This window comes from Suricata suricatta, chromosome 7 (genome assembly GCF_006229205.1).
Source record: "Suricata suricatta isolate VVHF042 chromosome 7, meerkat_22Aug2017_6uvM2_HiC, whole genome shotgun sequence".
Taxonomy (NCBI): Eukaryota; Metazoa; Chordata; class Mammalia; order Carnivora; family Herpestidae; genus Suricata; species Suricata suricatta.
The window spans coordinates 92,240,529-92,259,302 of record NC_043706.1 but is presented as its reverse complement, the minus strand read 5'-3'; the positions used below and the strand labels follow the sequence as shown (position 1 = coordinate 92,259,302).

At 48.4% G+C, this 18,774-nt stretch overlaps 1 protein-coding gene across 1 annotated transcript; it reads left to right on the top strand.

Moving 5' to 3' along the window:
- The first annotated feature begins 949 nt into the window (after positions 1–949).
- On the top strand, positions 950–17,804 carry BEND3 (BEN domain containing 3). Its single transcript, XM_029944154.1, has 3 exons — positions 950–999; positions 1,477–1,679; positions 13,169–17,804. Exons 1-3 carry the CDS (start codon positions 963–965, stop codon positions 15,413–15,415), a joined length of 2,487 nt encoding a protein of 828 aa, XP_029800014.1. The 5' UTR covers positions 950–962; the 3' UTR covers positions 15,416–17,804.
- The last annotated feature ends 970 nt before the right edge of the window (positions 17,805–18,774 follow it).

Below are 18,774 nucleotides of genomic sequence, written 5' to 3'. Positions count from 1 at the left end.
TGGGGAATCTCACAGTTTAATGAGACTTTTATTACATTTAATCATGGTGTCCGTTCCGTTCTGGCTGGGGCAGTGGGAGTCGGGCTGTGCACTGAACCTGGCAGCCCATACACTGCCCCTCGCTCTCCTGTGCCCCCACCGTCCCCTCCTGCCTTATTCCCTCATCAGTAAAAAGAAGGGTTTGGAGCAGATTGTGTGGAGCTCAAGAACTTTAAAAACCCACACTGCCTCTTCTTGTTGCTTTGGAAGGAAGGGCTAGACTAACACCACCCAACAAAAATAGAATGCAAGCCACATATGTGATGTTAAATTTTCCAGTAGCTACATTAAAAGAAAATTGCTGACATCATTTCAACATGTAATCAACATAAGAATTAGATATTTTACACTTTTTTTTTTTTTGGCTCTGCTAAGTCTTTGAAATCCGGTGTGTACTGCACCCTTACAGCACATCTTCACTCGGACCAGCCACATTTCCAGGGCGTGGTGGCTGTGCGACTGATGTCTGCCACCATGGGCAGCGTGGATCTTTCTGCACCTGGAGCCTAAGACCCAACCGTGCCCAGAGAAGCCACGATGCATCTTAGTCAGTCTTTCCAGTCCGTGGCTGGAATTTGTAAAGCAGGGACCCCAAACTGGGGTCTTTTTGTAAGACTTGATTTTCTCAAATAACATTCCCTTCGGTCTGAAAGTGACTCTCATTCACGCTTTAAGACACATTCTGCTGACATGAAGTTTGGGGGAAGTGCTCCCGGAGGGTGTTCAGAAGGCCAGGCCATTTCTGAGCAACTTCCTAAGTGGATGCATTCCGTGATGTTAAGGGGCAGTATCAGCTTACCCTTCCGTCACCCGGAGCAGGGCTGGGAGGGCAAGGGAAGGTCTCACGGGGACGGAAAATTAAGAAACAAATCAAGCAATAAATCAAGGCTTTGTCTTTGTCTTTTCATTTAGTGGACTAGAAGATGAACTCAGCTGAATTCAGTGAAGATGTAGAAGAAGGTAAAAAAAGCTTTTTAAAAATTTTTTAATTTTAATTTTTTTTATTAGGTCATACACTCAAATGGTTCGAAAATATAAAAAGATACATAATGAAAAATCCCAGGCCTGGTTGCCATCCCCCCTCCTGCCCTCATACACCTATACACCTGCTGTAACTATCGAGTGTATCTTTCCAGAGTTAACTTTTTTTAAAGTATCATTTAAAAGATAGTATTTGTTTCTTCTTCTCCATCTCCACTCTTTCCCCCCCCCAGTTTTGAACAAAATGTTCTTGGGTCGTGATTTAATCGTATAGCACTAATGTGGTAGGATAAAAATTGCTAGTTTGGAAAGCGCAGCTTTACCGTGACTAGACTTTATCATCTGAGTGGTAGCGTCAGTGGGCGCCCCGCAACCCCCTGCCGCTCAGGGAACCCTGCTAATCCCCCAGTGGCCCAGTGGTCTTTCCCACTGAGCCCTATTTTTTCTCTGCCACAGTTCTAAAAAATAACACAGTGAAAGTGGAGCTAGAGGCCGAAGATGCTGCCCTGGACTGCTCAGTGAGTTCCAGGTCTTCCGAGAAGCACCCTCTGGACAGCGTCTTCACTGCCCTCCAGGATTCCAGCAAGCGAAAGCCACCGGGCTATGATGGCCAGCCTGACTCTGTCCCCAGCGTGAAGAGACGGCGGCTGATTCCTGAGGTGAGGGCCCAGCTCCTTCCGCTGTTCGCTTGGGCTCTGACCCTCTGATGAGATGCTCTGTCTCTCTCCTTGTGAGCGTCCAAGCAACTGCTCAGTGCTTGGGCGTGACCAGGCTTTCATCTCAGCTATCCCCTCGATGGCTTAGGTTTCGAGAGGTTGACTTCTCTGACTAGAATTTGTATCTGTGTCTGGATTCGTTAAAGGGTTAGGGGAGCCTTCACAATGCACCCGCATTTGAATTCTTTGTTTTGCTTTGCTCTACAGAGAAAATAAGCACTTGATAGCAAGGACTGTTAATTAAAGACTACCGCATTTTACGTGGTATACGCTGCAGGCAGATTCCATGAAAAATTGAGGGTTGGGAGGTCTGTTTCTAAATCAAACCCATCTTCTATATTAGGAGCACGTGTTCAGTGAACGTTTGATTCTTTTGTAACATTCCTGTTATCCAGTAACCCACAATTTTTATGAGTTTTCTTTATCTTTTTTTATTTAAAGAAAAAATTTGTAAATGTTTGTTTATTTTTGAGAGAGACAGCGAGAGAGGGAGACACAGAATCTGAAGCAGGCTCCAGGCTTTGAGCTGTCAGCACAGAGCCCGACATGGGGCTCGAACCCACGAACTGGGAGATCATGACTTGACAAAATTGGATGCCTAACCAACTGAGCGACCCAGGCGCCCCTGAATTTGCTTTTTTTAAAATCACCTGGTATTTAGATTGAACTTGGCTAAATTCTAAGAGAGAGAGAAAATCAAACAGGACATGGTGGCCCCCCTCTAGCAGCCCACAGTCTGGGTAGGCGACAAGACATGTACAAAGAATAGTTAAGACTGAAGAGAAGGGAGGCAGCTTTAGGAGATCAGAGGTCTGGTCTGGGACACTCACCTCTGTGTCTCCCCATGATTGGCACAGTATACCTTAAATTTTTAGAAACACATTCTCCCAAGCTCTCCAACCTAGACACATGCAGACACACACAAATATACACACACTCTTGGGGGGACCCAAATAGGCGTTTCAATCCAAAAGAGCCTCTGTTTGCAGAGCTCATTGTTGTTAGCTAGAACACCATGGAACATCTGCCTGGGACTCTGGGTTGTTACTGGTTTGTGTTAATTTTTTTCTATTAGATGTGAGGGCAAATCCAAATAAATTGGAAATATATGGATTGTAGAGATCTTTAGTGAGTCTTCAATAAGTAAAAACTATCCTTTTCTATAATTAGCCAAAAACAATGAGAGTAAGATTTTCCCCAGGATTTAAATGTAAATGTTTTAAGTTATAATGAGTACCACCCTGCACTCCACATCAAGGATCACTGAATAGACATTTATTTATTTGGGGTCCCCCCCTCCAAACAGCTTTGTTGAGCTATAATTTACATACTATGCAATTCACCAATTTAAAGTATACAATTCAGTGGGTGTTTTTGTGTATACTCACAGTATGGTACAACTCTTACTGTAATGAGTGTAGGATATTTACATCACCCCACGAAGAACCCCCGTGACCAGCCCCTTCCCATTCCTCTCCTCAAGCACCTGGGAACCGCTCATCTACGTTCTGTCTCTAGGCGTTTGTCTATTCTGGGCATTTCGTGTAAGTGGAATCATAACATGTGGCCTTTTGTGTGACTCCTTTTATTTATTATAATGTTTGCTGTAGCATGGATGAATTCTTCATTCCTTTTTATGGTCAAGTAATATTCCTTTGTGAATATTTTGTTTATCCATTCAGCAGGTGATAGACATTTGGGTTGTTTCCCCTTTTTGACTATCACGAATAATATTCCAACAATAAATTTTTTAAAATGTATAATGCCCAGGGGAAAAGTTGAGACTTTTTACATCTATATGCTTTTTTTAAAGTTTATTTATTAATTTTGAGAAAGAGCACAAGCAGGGGAGGAGCAGAGAGAGAGAATCCCAAGCAGGCTCCTCACTGTGCAGAACCCGATGTGGGGCTGAATTCACTAACCGTGAGTTCATGACCTGAGCCAAGATCAAGAATCGGACCTTTAACTGACAGCCACCCAGGCGCCCCTCTATGAGCATTTTAAATAAAGGATTAATACAGTATCCCTCCCTTGACCCTGGCTGCCCACATCAGTCACTTGCTGTATGCCTTGTGATTCTGGGGCAAGTTTCTCATGTGGATTGCAGTTTCCAGCAGTAAGTAATCCTTCCTGATTGAGGATTAAATCTCAGTCTCCTAACTGCTGAGATCCGTGCTGGGTGAGTGTTAGTGGCATAGCTCGTTTGAGAAACATGTAACCATTTTTTCTTCTGTTGTATTTTATACCATAATTTATTACCCTTTCCCCTGATGATTGAGGTGTTTTCCACTTTCTTATTCTTACAAGTAGTGCCACAGGGACCATCCAGATGTGTAAAGCTAGTGCCCTCTGAGTGAGTCTGTGGGTTAGATGCCTAGAGGTTGTCCTGCGAGTGCTGAGAAGTTTGAGAAGAACTATTATTGTTCAGTTCCTACAGGAACTGCTGAAAACGTTTCCTTCTGGGTGTCACACTACATTTCTGCTTATGATCACTTCTGTAGACTCCCAAGTTTGCAGGTAAGCCAGAGTTCAAGAAATGAAACACAAAGTTGAGTGTCTTGGTTCACTCTTGCCTTGTGACCAACCATCCCAAACCTTAGCAGCTTAAAATTACCACCACTGTCACAGCTCTCTGGGACAGCTGGGGCTTCTGATTTGGCTTGCCGCGGTGGGGGCGTGGCTAGCCGGTCCGGATGGCCTCATGCCCGGCTCCGGATGGCCTCATGCCCCGCTCCGAGGCCGCGCAGGGCTGATGACTGCAACTTCCCTCTCTGCAGGGTCTCAGCCCCTGGGAGGCTAGGCCGGGCTTGTTCACAGGACGTGGAAGAGTCCTAGGAGCAAGAGGGGCCCAGCACTGAAGTGCGCACACTTTTAACACCTCGGATTGCGTCAGCACGCATGCTAGTGTCCCACCGCTCAGAAAGTCCCGTGGGCCAGCCAGGGTTGTTGTCTCCATGCGCAAAGCGAGTCCGTCTTTATTCCGTTGTTCAGTTTTGTTAGAACGGCATCATAGAGGAACAGGGAGTGCCTTCGAACTGTTGGGGGCAGAGAGGGAGGGAGAAAATTCTTATTATCTGCATTTTAGTTGAATCCTTGAGTATGTGAAGCAAGTCAGAAAAGGCCTGGTGCCAGGCTCCAACTCACTCCAACGAGGTTCATGGTGGAGGGGCTTCCGTGAGCATCGCACAGATGACGTGAACGTGTCAGATGCCTCTCGATTTGGCGAGGCAGCAGGCTTCCACTGGGGCTTTGGGCATCGTCCCGAATTCAGACACGTTTGGAGAGAAGGGAACCAAAATGTATTTGAATATTTCTAATATGACTTGTTCAATTTACGTATTCTAAATTGGGCATGTATGTTTACTTTTCAATAGATTGGATACAGCAGGCAGTTCTGACCTGTTAGATTTTAGATTGGAAGAGACCTGTTAAGTCCTGGATTTTGTTTGGGGTATTTAACTAGTTTTGTTTATTCTCCTTACTGTACGTAAAATGAGGTGGATATCTGTGCACCCTTTTTTATTCTGTAAAAAGAATGTATATAGGTATAAACCTTTCGAAATTCTTGAACTCCTTGCAGAAAGATGTCATGTGAATTCAGGCTGTATTTCCTTTTAAAAGTCCGTGTAAGTTGATGTCTCAGTAAATCAATAGCCCTAGAACCTTTGGGATTTTGGAACAATCCATCAGCTTTATGAAATTTCAGTGTATGTTGATTTTTCAAAATGACCCTAGCCCTAATTCAGAGTGAATAATCCTTTATGCTTCTCCCCCTGAATTTTCTCTGATCCTTCTTTTTTTTAAATGGTTATTTATTTTTGCGAGAGACAGAGTGCAAGCAAGGGAGGGGCAGAGAGAGAGGGAGACAGAATCTGAAGCAGGCTCCAGGCTCCGAGCTGTCAGCACAGAGCCTGATGTGGTGCTCCAACCCACGAACCGTGAGATCATGACCTGAGCCAAAGTCAGACGCTCAACTGACGAGCCACCTAGGCACTCCATTTCGGATTCTCCTTGCATATGAGGTGGCAGGACTGCCGGGCAGAATAAATGCAGTTTTGTTTTGTTTTGTTTTACCACAAAGTAAGGCAAGAGGAGCCAGGAGGCCAAAACAAGCGATAATCCAAATGTGTAGAAAGGAAGTTCAACAGTTACTGAGTGCCCACTTGACAAATACACCCTTCGTTATTTAATCCAAATGACGGACCGGTGATAAGAGAATGTTATAGCACTACTAGACAGATGAGTCAACCCAGGCATAAAGTTAACGTAAAGTTCCAAGACGCCAGTGGGGCAGCTGTGTTCCTGGTGCGAAATATCAGGAGTGCTTGGCAACACTCACTCCGTGTCTGGGAGGTGAGCCCCACCTACTCTGATCCAGTCGCTAGGAATAGTAAATAGTTAACTCGGGAGTCAGGTGGGGAGAGTTCGCCCTGGCCTTTGGTCAGTTACATGATCTCCCACGCTCTCAGGTTCCTCCATGGTGATGAGGCATAATACTGTGCATCTTATTGGTTTCTTGTGTGTGGAGCCCAGCGCAGGGCTTGCCCCTTGTCAGCCTTCAGATCTGTATATTTACTGCCTCCTAACCCCCATCTTCAATTCCCATCCCTTGTGGTCAGGATTCCTCTGCCTCCCTCCACGTTTATCAGAACGAAAATGGCATAGAATTGCTAAGGAAGACCATCTGACTCCCTTTAGGACACCCCAGGCTGAGTGCCCTTGATTCTGAACACCATCCAAGTCAGAACATAGACCACCCTCCATCTTGTCCCCCAACCTCAAAGAAGTGGGGGATGGGATATGAGTGGTAGCTGAGGCCAGAGGTGCGTCACATTCAAACTCCTGTCAGTGCTGACGACTTGTTCATGAGTGACAGTGAGCACAATACTTAGAAGAAACATAAAACCTCCCTCAAAAAAACCTAACAAAAGGCTGTATAAAGACTTATTTGGCACCTCCACTGGAAAAGGCTTCATAGCCAAATACAGCAGATGTGGGAGGTGAGTAGCCAACATTTTTATTGGTAATCATCTTTTTGTTCAAGAAAGTGGGGGCGATATTCAAGAGCTGTACGCCAGGCAGGAGTTAGCTTTGTTCTGCTGCAAGTTTCTGTTTCTTTGTTTGTTTTTAATTCTAAAGTGCCACTGTGTTTTGTTTTTCAATTGGAGAATGGAAATGTCATTTCATTCAGTGCACAGTTCCTGCTTACCTCCTGCAGCGGCGACTGTGCTACCAGCTGGAGATTCAGAATCATTTGTGCAACCACCATAGCAGATAGGTACTGTGCCATTCCCATCTTAACGAGGCTCCGAGAAGTCCGTGCTATGAAGCCTGCTGGATTTGGGACTGTGCAGTTAAACACCGGGCTGCAGGCCCTAAGGGACTGTGGGGTATTTGTAAGATGTTGGGAGAAGTCTTTGAAGATGACCTGCCCCTACAGTTTGGCATCCCTCCTGGCCTTTCTCTTCTCCATTGTAACAGCTTTATCTCCCAGGTTCTTATTTCTTCAGGCATCACAGCAATTTCTTCATCCCCTAACAGTGTAAGGATAACCCAAAGGGTAAAAGCCATGAGGTCAGAGACTGTCTAGCTTGTTTCCTGTGTCCCCAGAGCCCTGCACGGTGCCTGCCAGATGTTAGGCACTCAGTACTGTTTGTTGATTGGCTCTGTATGGCAGAGAGCTCTTCCAGGCCTTATGACTTCACGGTATCTGGTCATTTAATGATGATGGTGATGATGAAGAGAAAAGTTCTGTTGAAAGTGAAAAAGGTAAGCTCCTCCTCTGCCTTGATTATTCATGCCCAGCCCCCTAGGATGCCACATTAAAAAAAATTTTTTTAATCTTTATTTTTGAGAGAGAGAAAGAGAGAGAGAATGGGGGTTGGGAGCAGAGACAGAGGGAGACACAGAATCCAAAGCAGGCTCCAGGCTCCGAGCTGTCAGCATGGATCCTGACGAGGGGCTGGAACTCACAGACTACAAGATCATGACCTGAGCTGACGTGAGATGCTCAACCGACTGAGCCCCCCGGGTGCCCCTCGATGCCACATTAATTCTCTACTCTCTGGAAGGCATGCTTCTTTCTTGGTATTCCAGTTTGCTGACTCTCTGGGCACCATTTGGCCAGTCATCATTTGTTGAACTGAATTTAGTGACTGCTTTTGGATGCAGAGTCCTATGGGGAAGAAGTTTAATGCTTGAAGGATCTCCAGTGGTGGCCCAATCCCTGGGATGTAGCTGGGCACGGACACTCAGAATCTCCCCTAAATGGTCTGCTTATGCTCTCTTGGAGCCCAATATCAGCCTCTTTTTGTTCATATTCTCCAGCAAGATAGTCGGGCCTTCCCTCTGGAGTCGGAGGGTGCTGGCCGTAGGATGCAGTGCCCTGACTGCACCCGGGAGAGGCGGGCACTTGAGAGACGCACCGCACAGAGCTCCCATATGGCTGGAAGATGAGCCTCCGAGAATTGGGGATGTGTCAGCCAGACACCCAGTGCCAAGTAGCACAGATTTAAAGATTTCTTGATACTCCTAGACAGCTGAGTAGAGATTTTTATCATCGGCAGCAAATGCAGCCAGCCCGTTGTCGCCTTGGCAGCGTTTGTGGAGTTAATTGGGACACTGAGCTGACAGGACACCAGTGTGGGGATATCTAAGAACCTTCTCTTTCGTGCTTGTGTTGTGTCTTGTGTCGAATTGTGTATCTAAGGTCCCTGCGAGTGAGGAATGTTGCCCTCTACTGGGACTCTAACTTAATTTTTTATTCAGACAAGGTAGCCAAAAATGTTCCTACTGATGGCAATGTTTTTAATGTGCATAGTAGAAACTGAAATATTTTTATTAATGATCCTGAACAGTGAGAGCTGTAGAGGGGGTTTCCACTTCTGATACACGTGGGCCATCTGCCTGCTGTAGGAATGTGGGGGAGTCCAGTTACTTCTATTTGTTATTGGTATTCAGGCAATTCACTCAGAAAATTTCCCCTGTACTTATTCTCGATCATGGGTGTTAATTATGGCAGATCTCTCTCTAGAATGTGGCTGCTTTTGCCGCACGGCATGTGGGTTCCTGGTGATCTCTGCACAGAATCTTACTTTATTTTTTTTATTAAAGAGAGAGTGTTTGAGCAAGGAAGAAAAGCAAAGGGAGAGAAAGAGAGAGAGAGAGAGAGAATCTTAAGCACCTGAGCTGAAATCAAGAGTTGGATGCTCAACCGACTGAGCCACCCGGGTGCCCCAAAAATCCTATTTTAAACGTATTCATGGGATCATGTGTAAAGCAAAGACCCTTTTTCTCAAATCACTTCTAATGTATTTATGATTTTTTTAAAAATGTTTTATTTATTTTTGATACAGAGAAAGACAGGGCATGAGAGGGGGAGGGGCAGAGAGAGAAGGAGACACAGAACCGGAAGCAGGTTCCAGGCTCTGAGCTAGCTGTCAGCACAGAGCCTGACGCGGGGCTCGAACCCACGAACGTGAGATCTGACCTGAGCCGAAGCTGGAGGCTTAACCGACTGAGCCACCCAGGCGTCCCTTTATGATTTTTTTAATGATTGCCATTAGAAATTCAAATTCCTCTATATTGGTTAAACTTCATGGTAGTTTCATGATCCGTAGGATATCCAAATTTATTTTGGTATAACTGAATTTAATGGTGAATAAGTTGCTAAAATCTAATTTACAGTCTACAGGAATTAGCACCTAAGGCACTTTGAATGTAGTAGGGCAGTGCTTTTCAGCAGTGACCCACAGTTGTAAGTAGATTCACCTTCTAGAGAAATATAGCTCACATATATGGATTTATATGTAAATGTAGAGACACAGTAACAAGACAAAACTTTCCCAAATTTACTTACAATGTGCAATGCACTCTGATATTTTCTATTCTATTTTCTTTTCTTTCCCTCCTCCCTTACTTTTTTCCTTATTTCTGCCTTTCCTCAATCTTTCTCCCTTCTTATGCTGGTCTTTACCCACCAGAAGAACTCATTTAACTGATGGGTCACGACCCATAGTTGCAAACATACTACACTGGAGAGAAGACTGTCCCCTCCATCCCTTCCTTTCTCCAAGTTTCTGTCTGAGGTGTGGTGGCCCTCTCCCTGCCTCCCTCACTTCAGAATCCTTTGCTGTCTGTCTGATAGCTGAACAAAAGAGCTGTAAAGAGCTTCAAACCCCACCTTCAGCTCTGATGTCCTCTGCTCCTCCCCACCCTCCAGCCTTTAGGGCAAACAGACCTCTACGGAAAGCTCCAGGAGTGCCTTACCCTGATGCATTGTGGGGAAGTCCTGCTTTTATTTACTGCTTGAGAGTAATCATTACAACTAGTTTAATAAAAGGCTCACTTATACCTCTGCTCTGGTTTGGGAATGTCATTGCTTAATAATAATTATATTCTAACAGGGAATATTTATTAAAGCACTTACTATGATTCAGATAGGGCTCAGTGCTTTCTGTACATTATCTCATTAAGTCCTCCTAACTACCCTGTGAGACCTACCATTATTTATCGCAGAGGTACTAGAAGCTGAGGCATGAAAAATCATTTGATTTGGCCAAGGTCACAGAGGACAGCCTTAGCCAAGATCTTATCCACGCTTTTATACCTCTCTACAGACATGTGACTCATAAAGCTAGTGGCCTATCTGAACAGCTCCTTTTTCTAAAGCATATATTTGAGGATCATTGAGCATCTTGCCCTGCTTTAACCATCCGCGCTTGTGGGTGACAAACATTCATTGAGCAATTCTGTGTCCCACGCATTTTGCAAGGCACTGGGTGAGGGTAGACTCAGGAACGGCATGGCCCGATCACAGAACAGTCATACAGTGTGGTGAGGACGGGGGCCGCTTGGCGAGGAGACCCCAGCAGGGAGAGGGCCGGGAGTCAGGCCATTCATGGTAGGCTTCTCCCACCGTGCGGCCCCTGGTCCTCTGTTCTTGAGGAGCATGGGTTGTAGGAGGAGGATCAGGTGTCTCTGACTCTTCATCACTTTATACAAACAAACCCTGAAGAAAGCATTGGCCAGCTCCATGGGATAATTATAACCCTTTTAAGAATTCCTCTATCTTCAGGAGCACCTGGGTGCTCTTGATCTCGGCTCAGGTCATGATCTCATGGTTCCGAGTCAGGCTCTGTGCTGGCAGTGCAGATTCTCTCTCTCTCTCTCTCAAAATATATAAACTTCAAAAAAAAAAAAAGAATTTCTCTATCTCCAGGTTCTTAAAGAGTAGAGTAGCTTTTCTTTTACATCGTTGCTATCAACAGAGGCAGGAGAAAAACGAATCTTGCTGTAGTGTGAATCACATTGTTCCATTATCTGAAAGAGAGGGTCCATATATTTAAGTGAAATATAACATGGGGGTGGCTCAGAAAGATCAAAGTTTTAGGTTTATGTGGCCTCATGCTCTCCTTTCACCGTAGACCTCCCGTTGTATCACCCACATGCCACTGTAATTCTGACTTCTTGAGATGGTCTCTTTTCCCTACCCTTTTCAGGCTACAGGAGAAAAGCACGTCATGTACTGTTTTGTGCTGGCATCAGTTATTTGAAGTCCTACAAACGACATTGAATCCGCCTGGGTTCCGCCTGGGTGAGACAAACTGAGAGCAGACACTGTCTTCGGGGCCTTGACTACTCAGGAGTACCTGGAAGCTTGCTAGAAAGGCAGGCCGAGGGGAACCTGGCTGGTTTAGTCAGAAGAGCATGCAACTCTTGATCTCCGGGTCATGAGTTCGAGCCCCACATTGGATGTAGAGATTACTAATAAAAAATAAATAAACAAAAAAAATCAGAAGAAATGCAGGTTCAGTTACCAGAAATTGCACTGTAACAAGGTCCCAGGTGATTCATAGGTATATTAGAGTTCTGAACCACTGGCCTAGGCCACCCTACACCAACCCTATCTTCCCCTGGGTGTGGAAGCATCCAAAGGATGCACTTGCTTGGGGCACACATCTGTCGGTAAAAACAAACACTTTGTGCTTTGACCCTGTGTGTTCCCGTGACACCACCAGTGTTTACCAGTTAGCTCTTCCGCTTCATCAAACCCTCAAACATGCATTCCAGTAAATTTGGGGGCCAAGTTTAACATTTGTCAAAAGTGGATTAATTTGGGACTGAAACACAATGAGTGGCACGGTATTTAAAGCCTACCATTTGGGAACCTCTGACATACGTGTGTGCCAGTGAGGCTGTCACCATGATCAAGATAATAAACATGAACCATCCACTCCCATAAAGTTTCCCTGTGCCCCTTTGCATCCTTCCCCCAACCCCAGGTAAGCGCTAATCTGCTTTCTGTCACCATTGATAGATAAGTTTGAGTTTTCTAGAATTTTATATGAATGGAATCATACAGCATGGCCTCTTTTGTTTGGCCTCTTTTTTTTTTTAAACCATTTTCTTTAAAAAAAATATTTATTTTGAGAGAGAGCACTGGTGAAAGCGAGCTCCCTGGGTTCGCAGATGGCCAGGGTGATTGTTGTCTGGCAGTGGCGCTTGGACTTAGGCTTTGGGATCTTCAGAGGGTATCTGGAGCTTGCCCTGGGGAGTCCTGCAACAGCGGACTTACCGAGTGTGCGTGCCATCCTTGGGTGAGTTGAGGAACTCATCCCTGAAAATCAGTTTGGTAGGGTTTAGTTCCCTCACCATCCTTTGCCGAGCAAGGCTGGATAGCACGTGTCAAGTACCCTTGTAGATGCATAGGAGAGGCATTAATTCATTAAGTACTGCCTTAACACACTGGGGCTTAGGTGTCTCCTGCAGTCTGGCTGAGAAGGGCTGCTGGACCAACGGGAGATGGTGACTCAGAAACCTGGGGGAGCCCATCACGTCACAGAATCCACAGTTGCACGGGCTCTGGGACAGTTCTAGGCCAGCCCTCTTCCGGTCTGAGACAGATGTCACTGCAGGCAGTGGTAGAGTTGCGACAAACCCCAGTTCTGTGCGCACCACGGTGCATCTCTGGAACCATGTGGAATGGAGACGCCTGCTCCCCTAGAGGCTACAGTCTGGAGCCGCTGCGTTCTGGAGCCGCCGTGTGCAGGAGTCCTTATGCCTGTGTGAGCGCAGACTGAGGCCCAGCTCAGTGAGCTGACCACAGGGCCTTCTCTAGTCCTTGCGGCATCTCCCGTCCCCAGCAGCCCTGTTGCCTGTCGGGCCCTGTGCGCAGGAAGTGTGGCACTGGAGTCCTGTAGGAAGCAGATACCTTCCAGGTCCAGGGGCCTCACTTAGGAAGTAGGAAGAGCGAGCTGTCTTGGCACAGGGATGTGGGTTTGTGTCGGCTGAGGGTTCCTGGACCGGCGGACTGAGTCGAGGTGAGGGAAGCGCTTTCTCACCTGCTTCCAGGATTGACCTTGGCACCTCCGTGTGACTCAGACGTTTTGTGTAGTAAATCGAAACACCATAACGCACTGTTTGTCTTGCAGGCGCTCCTAGCAGGCATGCGGAACCGCGAGAACTGCTCGCCCTGCCAGGGCAATGGAGAGCAGGCCAGCAGGGGCAAGAACCTGGGCTCCCTGTGGCCAGGTGAGGAGGAGCCCTGCGGCGAGGTGACCACCCCCTCCTACAAGAAGCCTCTGTATGGCATCTCACACAAGATCATGGAGAAGAAGAACCCTCCCACTGGGGACATGCTCAACACATACGAGGTCTTAGAGAAGGCCAACTCCAGCAACAGCCCCTCACCGCTGCGGCTCCTGAACGAGCCCCAGAAGCGGGACTGTGGCAGCACCGCAGCGGCCACCGATGGCGACCCCAACATCTACTTTCTGATCCAGAAGATGTTCTACATGCTCAACACGCTGTCCTCCAACATGTCCCAGCTGCACAGCAAGGTGGACCTGCTCTCCCTGGAAGTGAGCCGCATCAAGAAGCAGGTGAGCCCTACAGAGATGGTGGCCAAGTTCCAGCCGCCCCCGGAGTACCAGCTCACGGCGGCCGAGCTCAAACAGATCGTGGACCAGAGCCTGTCAGGTGGTGACCTGGCCTGCCGCCTGCTGGTGCAGCTCTTCCCCGAGCTCTTCAGCGACGTGGACTTCTCCCGAGGCTGCAGTGCCTGCGGCTTCGCAGCCAAGCGGAAGCTGGAGTCGTTGCACCTGCAGCTCATCCGCAACTATGTGGAGGTCTACTACCCCTCGGTGAAGGACACGGCAGTGTGGCAGGCCGAGTGTCTGCCCCAGCTGAACGACTTCTTCAGCCGCTTCTGGGCCCAGCGGGAAATGGAGGACAGCCAGCCTGGCGGCCAGGTCCCCGGCTTCTTTGAGGCCGAGCAGGTGGACGCCGGCCACTTCCTGGACAACAAGGACCAGGAGGAGGCCCTGTCCCTGGACCGGAGCAGCACCATCGCGTCGGACCACGTGGTGGACACGCAGGACCTCACCGAGTTCCTGGACGAGGCGTCGTCCCCTGGGGAGTTTGCGGTCTTCCTTCTCCACCGGCTCTTCCCCGAGCTCTTCGACCACCGGAAGCTGGGCGAGCAGTACAGCTGCTACGGGGACGGCGGCAAGCAGGAGCTGGACCCGCAGAGGCTGCAGATCATCCGCAACTACACGGAGATCTACTTCCCCGACATGCAGGAGGAGGAGGCCTGGCTGCAGCAATGCGTCCAGCGCCTCAACGACGAGCTCGAGGGGCTGGCGCTGGACGGGGGCAGCGAGGGCGAGCCCACGAGGGACGACTGCTACGACTCCTCCAGCCTGCCCGACGACATCTCCGTGGTCAAGGTGGAAGACAGCTTCGAGGGCGAGCGGCCCGGCCGGCGGTCCAAGAAGATCTGGCTGGTGCCCATCGACTTCGACAAGCTGGAGATCCCGCAGCCCGACTTCGAGGTGCCGGGCGCCGACTGCCTGCTTAGCAAGGAGCAGCTGCGCAGCATCTATGAGAGCAGCCTGTCCATCGGCAACTTCGCCTCACGCCTGCTGGTGCACCTCTTCCCCGAGCTCTTCACGCACGAGAACCTGCGCAAGCAGTACAACTGCAGCGGCTCCCTGGGCAAAAAGCAGCTGGACCCGTCGCGCATCAGGCTCATCCGCCACTACGTGCAGCTGCTCTACCCCCGCGCCAAGAACGACCGCGTGTGGACGCTGGAGTTCGTGGGCAAGCTGGACGAGCGCTGCCGGCGCCGGGACACGGAGCAGCGGCGCTCCTACCAGCAGCAGCGCAAGGTGCACGTGCCGGGCCCCGAGTGCAGGGACCTGGCAAACTATGCAATCAACCCCGAGAGGTTCCGAGAGGAGTTTGAGGGCCCCCCGCTGCCCCCCGAAAGAAGCAGCAAGGACTTCTGCAAGATCCCCCTGGACGAGCTGGTGGTCCCCTCGCCCGACTTCCCGGTGCCTTCACCGTACCTGCTGTCGGACAAGGAGGTGCGTGAGATCGTGCAGCAGAGCCTCTCCGTGGGCAACTTCGCCGCCCGCCTCCTGGTCAGGCTCTTTCCGGAACTCTTCACCGCCGAGAACCTCCGGCTGCAGTACAACCACTCCGGCGCCTGCAACAAGAAGCAGCTGGACCCGACGCGCCTGCGGCTCATCCGCCATTACGTGGAGGCCGTCTACCCGGTGGAGAAGATGGAGGAGGTGTGGCACTACGAGTGTATCCCCAGCATCGACGAGCGATGCCGCCGCCCCAACAGGAAAAAGTGCGACATCCTGAAGAAAGCCAAGAAAGTGGAGAAATGACAGGCGCCCCCGGGGACTGGGCGTTCTTTTGGAGCACCGGAATGGTATCCACAGACACGCACCTTATGTCAGTGGGAGTGGCTTACTACATTTGCACACGTAAACACCACCCAACCACAGGAAAGAAGCCTTGCGTTTGGTCTCTCCTGCTCACGACTTTTGCCCTGTGCCCCAGGGGTGCCCCCCGGAGCTGGGGTGAGTTGAGCCGTGAGGTAGAGAGGCCTCAGGAGTAGGGCGGCCTCTCCTGGGCTGTGTCCCCCGCCTCCCCACAATTTCAGATACATATTCAGCAACTCTATTGTTCCTCTTCCCACATTTTACATCTTCCATTTTTATCAAAAAAATTTTTTTTAATTAAAAAGAAACCCTTTTTAAAAAAAATCATTGGGCTCTTTGGGGGGCCGTTTTACTTAGAAAAAAATATCTTTTAAATATTTGAGATGAAGTACTGTAAGATGACTTAAGTTGCTGGGATTTTTTAAAGTTGGTTTCAGATTTATGAAATTTTTAGAAGTGCCATGTTCGTGCATGATGGCTAATAATAGCTTTGGGTGGCACAGAGACCAATTTTCCTGACCTTGTCTTTTACATCTGATTTTAGAAGGATCAAGATGCCCCCTGAATGTCAGTAGAGGGGATGGAATAGTGTGATGTCCTTTCCCACTGTGGTCGCATTCCCCTTCCGCTGTGGTGCTAAGGAAGGGGCCTCACGTGACCTGGCTGTTGGTAGTTGCCATGTCGTAGAATGTTGTGCTCACTCTCTGTAGACGAGAACACTGGATGATGATGATGATGATGATGATGATGATGATATGAATGTAGATAGACGTGGAAACACGTACACAATGTCATTTGAGCTGAGTCCTTGCACTGCCCCCTTCCCTTTCTACACAAGGATGCCGTTTGGAGGGGCAGACACTTTTCCTTGGAAAACAGTCTGTGTGGGTGTTTAGCTTCTTGTTTGATTAAGGATGGGCCCCTTTGGGCTCACCAAAGCTGTTTACTTTCCATGTGTGTATCTGTACGACACCCAGGTTCTGGGAGCCGTCTGGTGGCTTCACCGCACCTCAGTGTGAACCCCTCCCGTCGGTAGCACATCCTTGTTCCTCAGGGCAAGCCCAGGCCTCAGGCCCTCTTGGGGATATTTGGCATTGGAAGGTCACAGGTCATTCAAATGGGGGCTCCCTCCCCTATCCCTTGCCAGAGTCCACTCAGTTGTCCCTTCAGACCCCCTAGAAGCACTGCTGCCCTACATCTGGCCAGACCCTTGGCCTTGGAGTAAGATGTCTCTTTTCTCCTCACTGGGTGGGAAGGTCAGACTGCTCCAGGCCAGTGGCATACGCTCCAGGACTTCCAGTCGGGAAATTCCCCAGCAGGTAAAGTCCTGAAAAACAATACTCTTTACCTACCTGACTTTGGGGTCCAGATCCCTATGAGGGAAAGGAGACAGTGTAACCCAAGCTGAAAACATCCTTCCAGAAACTCAGAAAATGAACTAAATCACACACGGGAGTCCTAAGACCCTTGTGGAATGTTGCAGATTTAATAACCTAGTGGCTTAGTGTTTTGCTACCTTAAAATGCAGAAATAATAGGAGCAATCTGTGAATTTTCCTTATACAACTGAAAAGGACTTCAGTCCCGGTGGCAACATAACGTAATTTTGCCTGCACCCAGAGGGCTTTTTTCCCTCTCTCTCTAGGACAAAATTTTGAGCAATGTAAAGTTGCTGGTCTAATTTTAGTAAATTTGCTTTGAAATGTCATTTACAGATTATTTCTGTTGAAACTGAAGCCCCAAATTATTGCAATTTAGAAATGCACAGGGACTTATTGACTCTCACCTACACCCACGCCCACCCACACGTGCACATACATTTTCTTCTTACGAAAAAACTTAAGTGGGATGAAGGGAGCCTATAGGAATAGCAAGCTCAGCCTCTTTGTGCCTGGAAAGAAGGGACTAGAGCAGCCAGGAAACTCACCTTTTCCTCCTCACTTGGGCCTTTCTCTATGCCTTAGTCTCTCCAACACACGCATGCGCGCGTGCGCCCCCTACCCAAAGATGGCGGTGGCACTCGCCCGCCAGCCCTGTTGGTTGGAGAGTGCCGTGGAATTTGTTCTGGTCTCTAGGATGTGTCCAAGAGGATTCCAAGCCATGCGAAAATTGCCCTGCTTTCTAGAGGGTGGACTCGGACCCTGCAACTTCAGAAGCACAATCATTTATTAATAATGAAAAGCCCTCCCTACCCACGTTAGAGAAATCAACAAGTTCTAGGAACGAAATGTGTTTCTTCACAACCTAGAGCATGTTTCATTTTTGGAAGCTATATTTTGGTGGTTTCCTTACCACCTTTCCTGTGTAGGGCTTCTTCACCCCACCCTACCCCACCCCCACCCCCAAACCTAACGTCCCTTTTAGAGAAGAGAGGTGGACACACTCTGGAAAGCTGTTTCCTGTCCCTCTGGACTGTCTCACCAGGGAACAGCTGCGGGTGTCTGTCTGTATGGCGTCCTCAGTTCTCCAGCCATACACGTGGGCTCCAGGCTCCAGGGCAGTTTTTTTTACATGAAGCAATAGAAGTATGAAATACTTTTTTCAAAACTTAATGTTTTCCATAAAATGTGTTGGTAAACCCCTTCTCCCTCCCCATCTAAATTCTTCGGTTTTTACTTGTTTGTTTGGGAGTTATTTTTTTCCTTGTATCTGGAGAACTAAAGAATTAGCACAGACACATTCTGATGTTAAGTAAAATAGCCAGTCACGATAGGTGGTAGTGTCCCTCGTTTTCTCTGTTAGTAAGTTTTAAAAGAATGTATGAAGGTAGAGATGAATGTACTAAGTGTTCTAATCCTGCTTCAGTTCACTTTGGCTGTGTCTACATGACAACAAACGTTTGACAGGGAATAAAGTTGCCTAGTGTCATGGGCAATAGGGTGCCCCTCCCCCCTTCCATGTTGGCCCCAAATCTTCCTTTCTTCTTAAGTTTGGGTCGAGGGGGTGCCGCATCAGCAGCAATCATCAACCAACCAATGGGATCTACTCTGGTGAAAGGATTAGCTGTTTCAATGGTAAGAGTCACTGGCCTGACCACACCGCAGCATGGCCACTTAGGTTCCTCTAGAGATGGCCTCAGTTTCCACCTCCCTCCCCCTCAAATGTTTGCTTCTTGTCCGATTGGGATGGGGTCCTGAGACCCCCGATGAGAAGTCCCTGAGATCTCTCACCCTGCCCGGCTGTGTGGAGAGCGGTGGGAGGTGGAGGTGGGAGGGGCTGTTCCTGCCATTTGGAAATACTTGCCTCGGGTAGATCCAGCCTTAATGTTTTTCTGACATCCTAGAGATAGCAGACCCTGCACAA

What these genes read in the sequence shown, in the direction of transcription:
- BEND3 (XM_029944154.1), top strand. Translation starts at nt 963, where the DNA reads ATGAACTCAGCTGAATTCAGTGAAGATGTAGAAGAAG. An exon ending in CAGTGAAGATGTAGAAGAAG is followed by an intron (nt 1,000 to 1,476) that starts GTAAAAAAAGCT and finishes TCTCTGCCACAG; the next exon opens with TTCTAAAAAATAACACAGTG. An exon ending in GACGGCGGCTGATTCCTGAG is followed by an intron (nt 1,680 to 13,168) that starts GTGAGGGCCCAG and finishes TTTGTCTTGCAG; the next exon opens with GCGCTCCTAGCAGGCATGCG.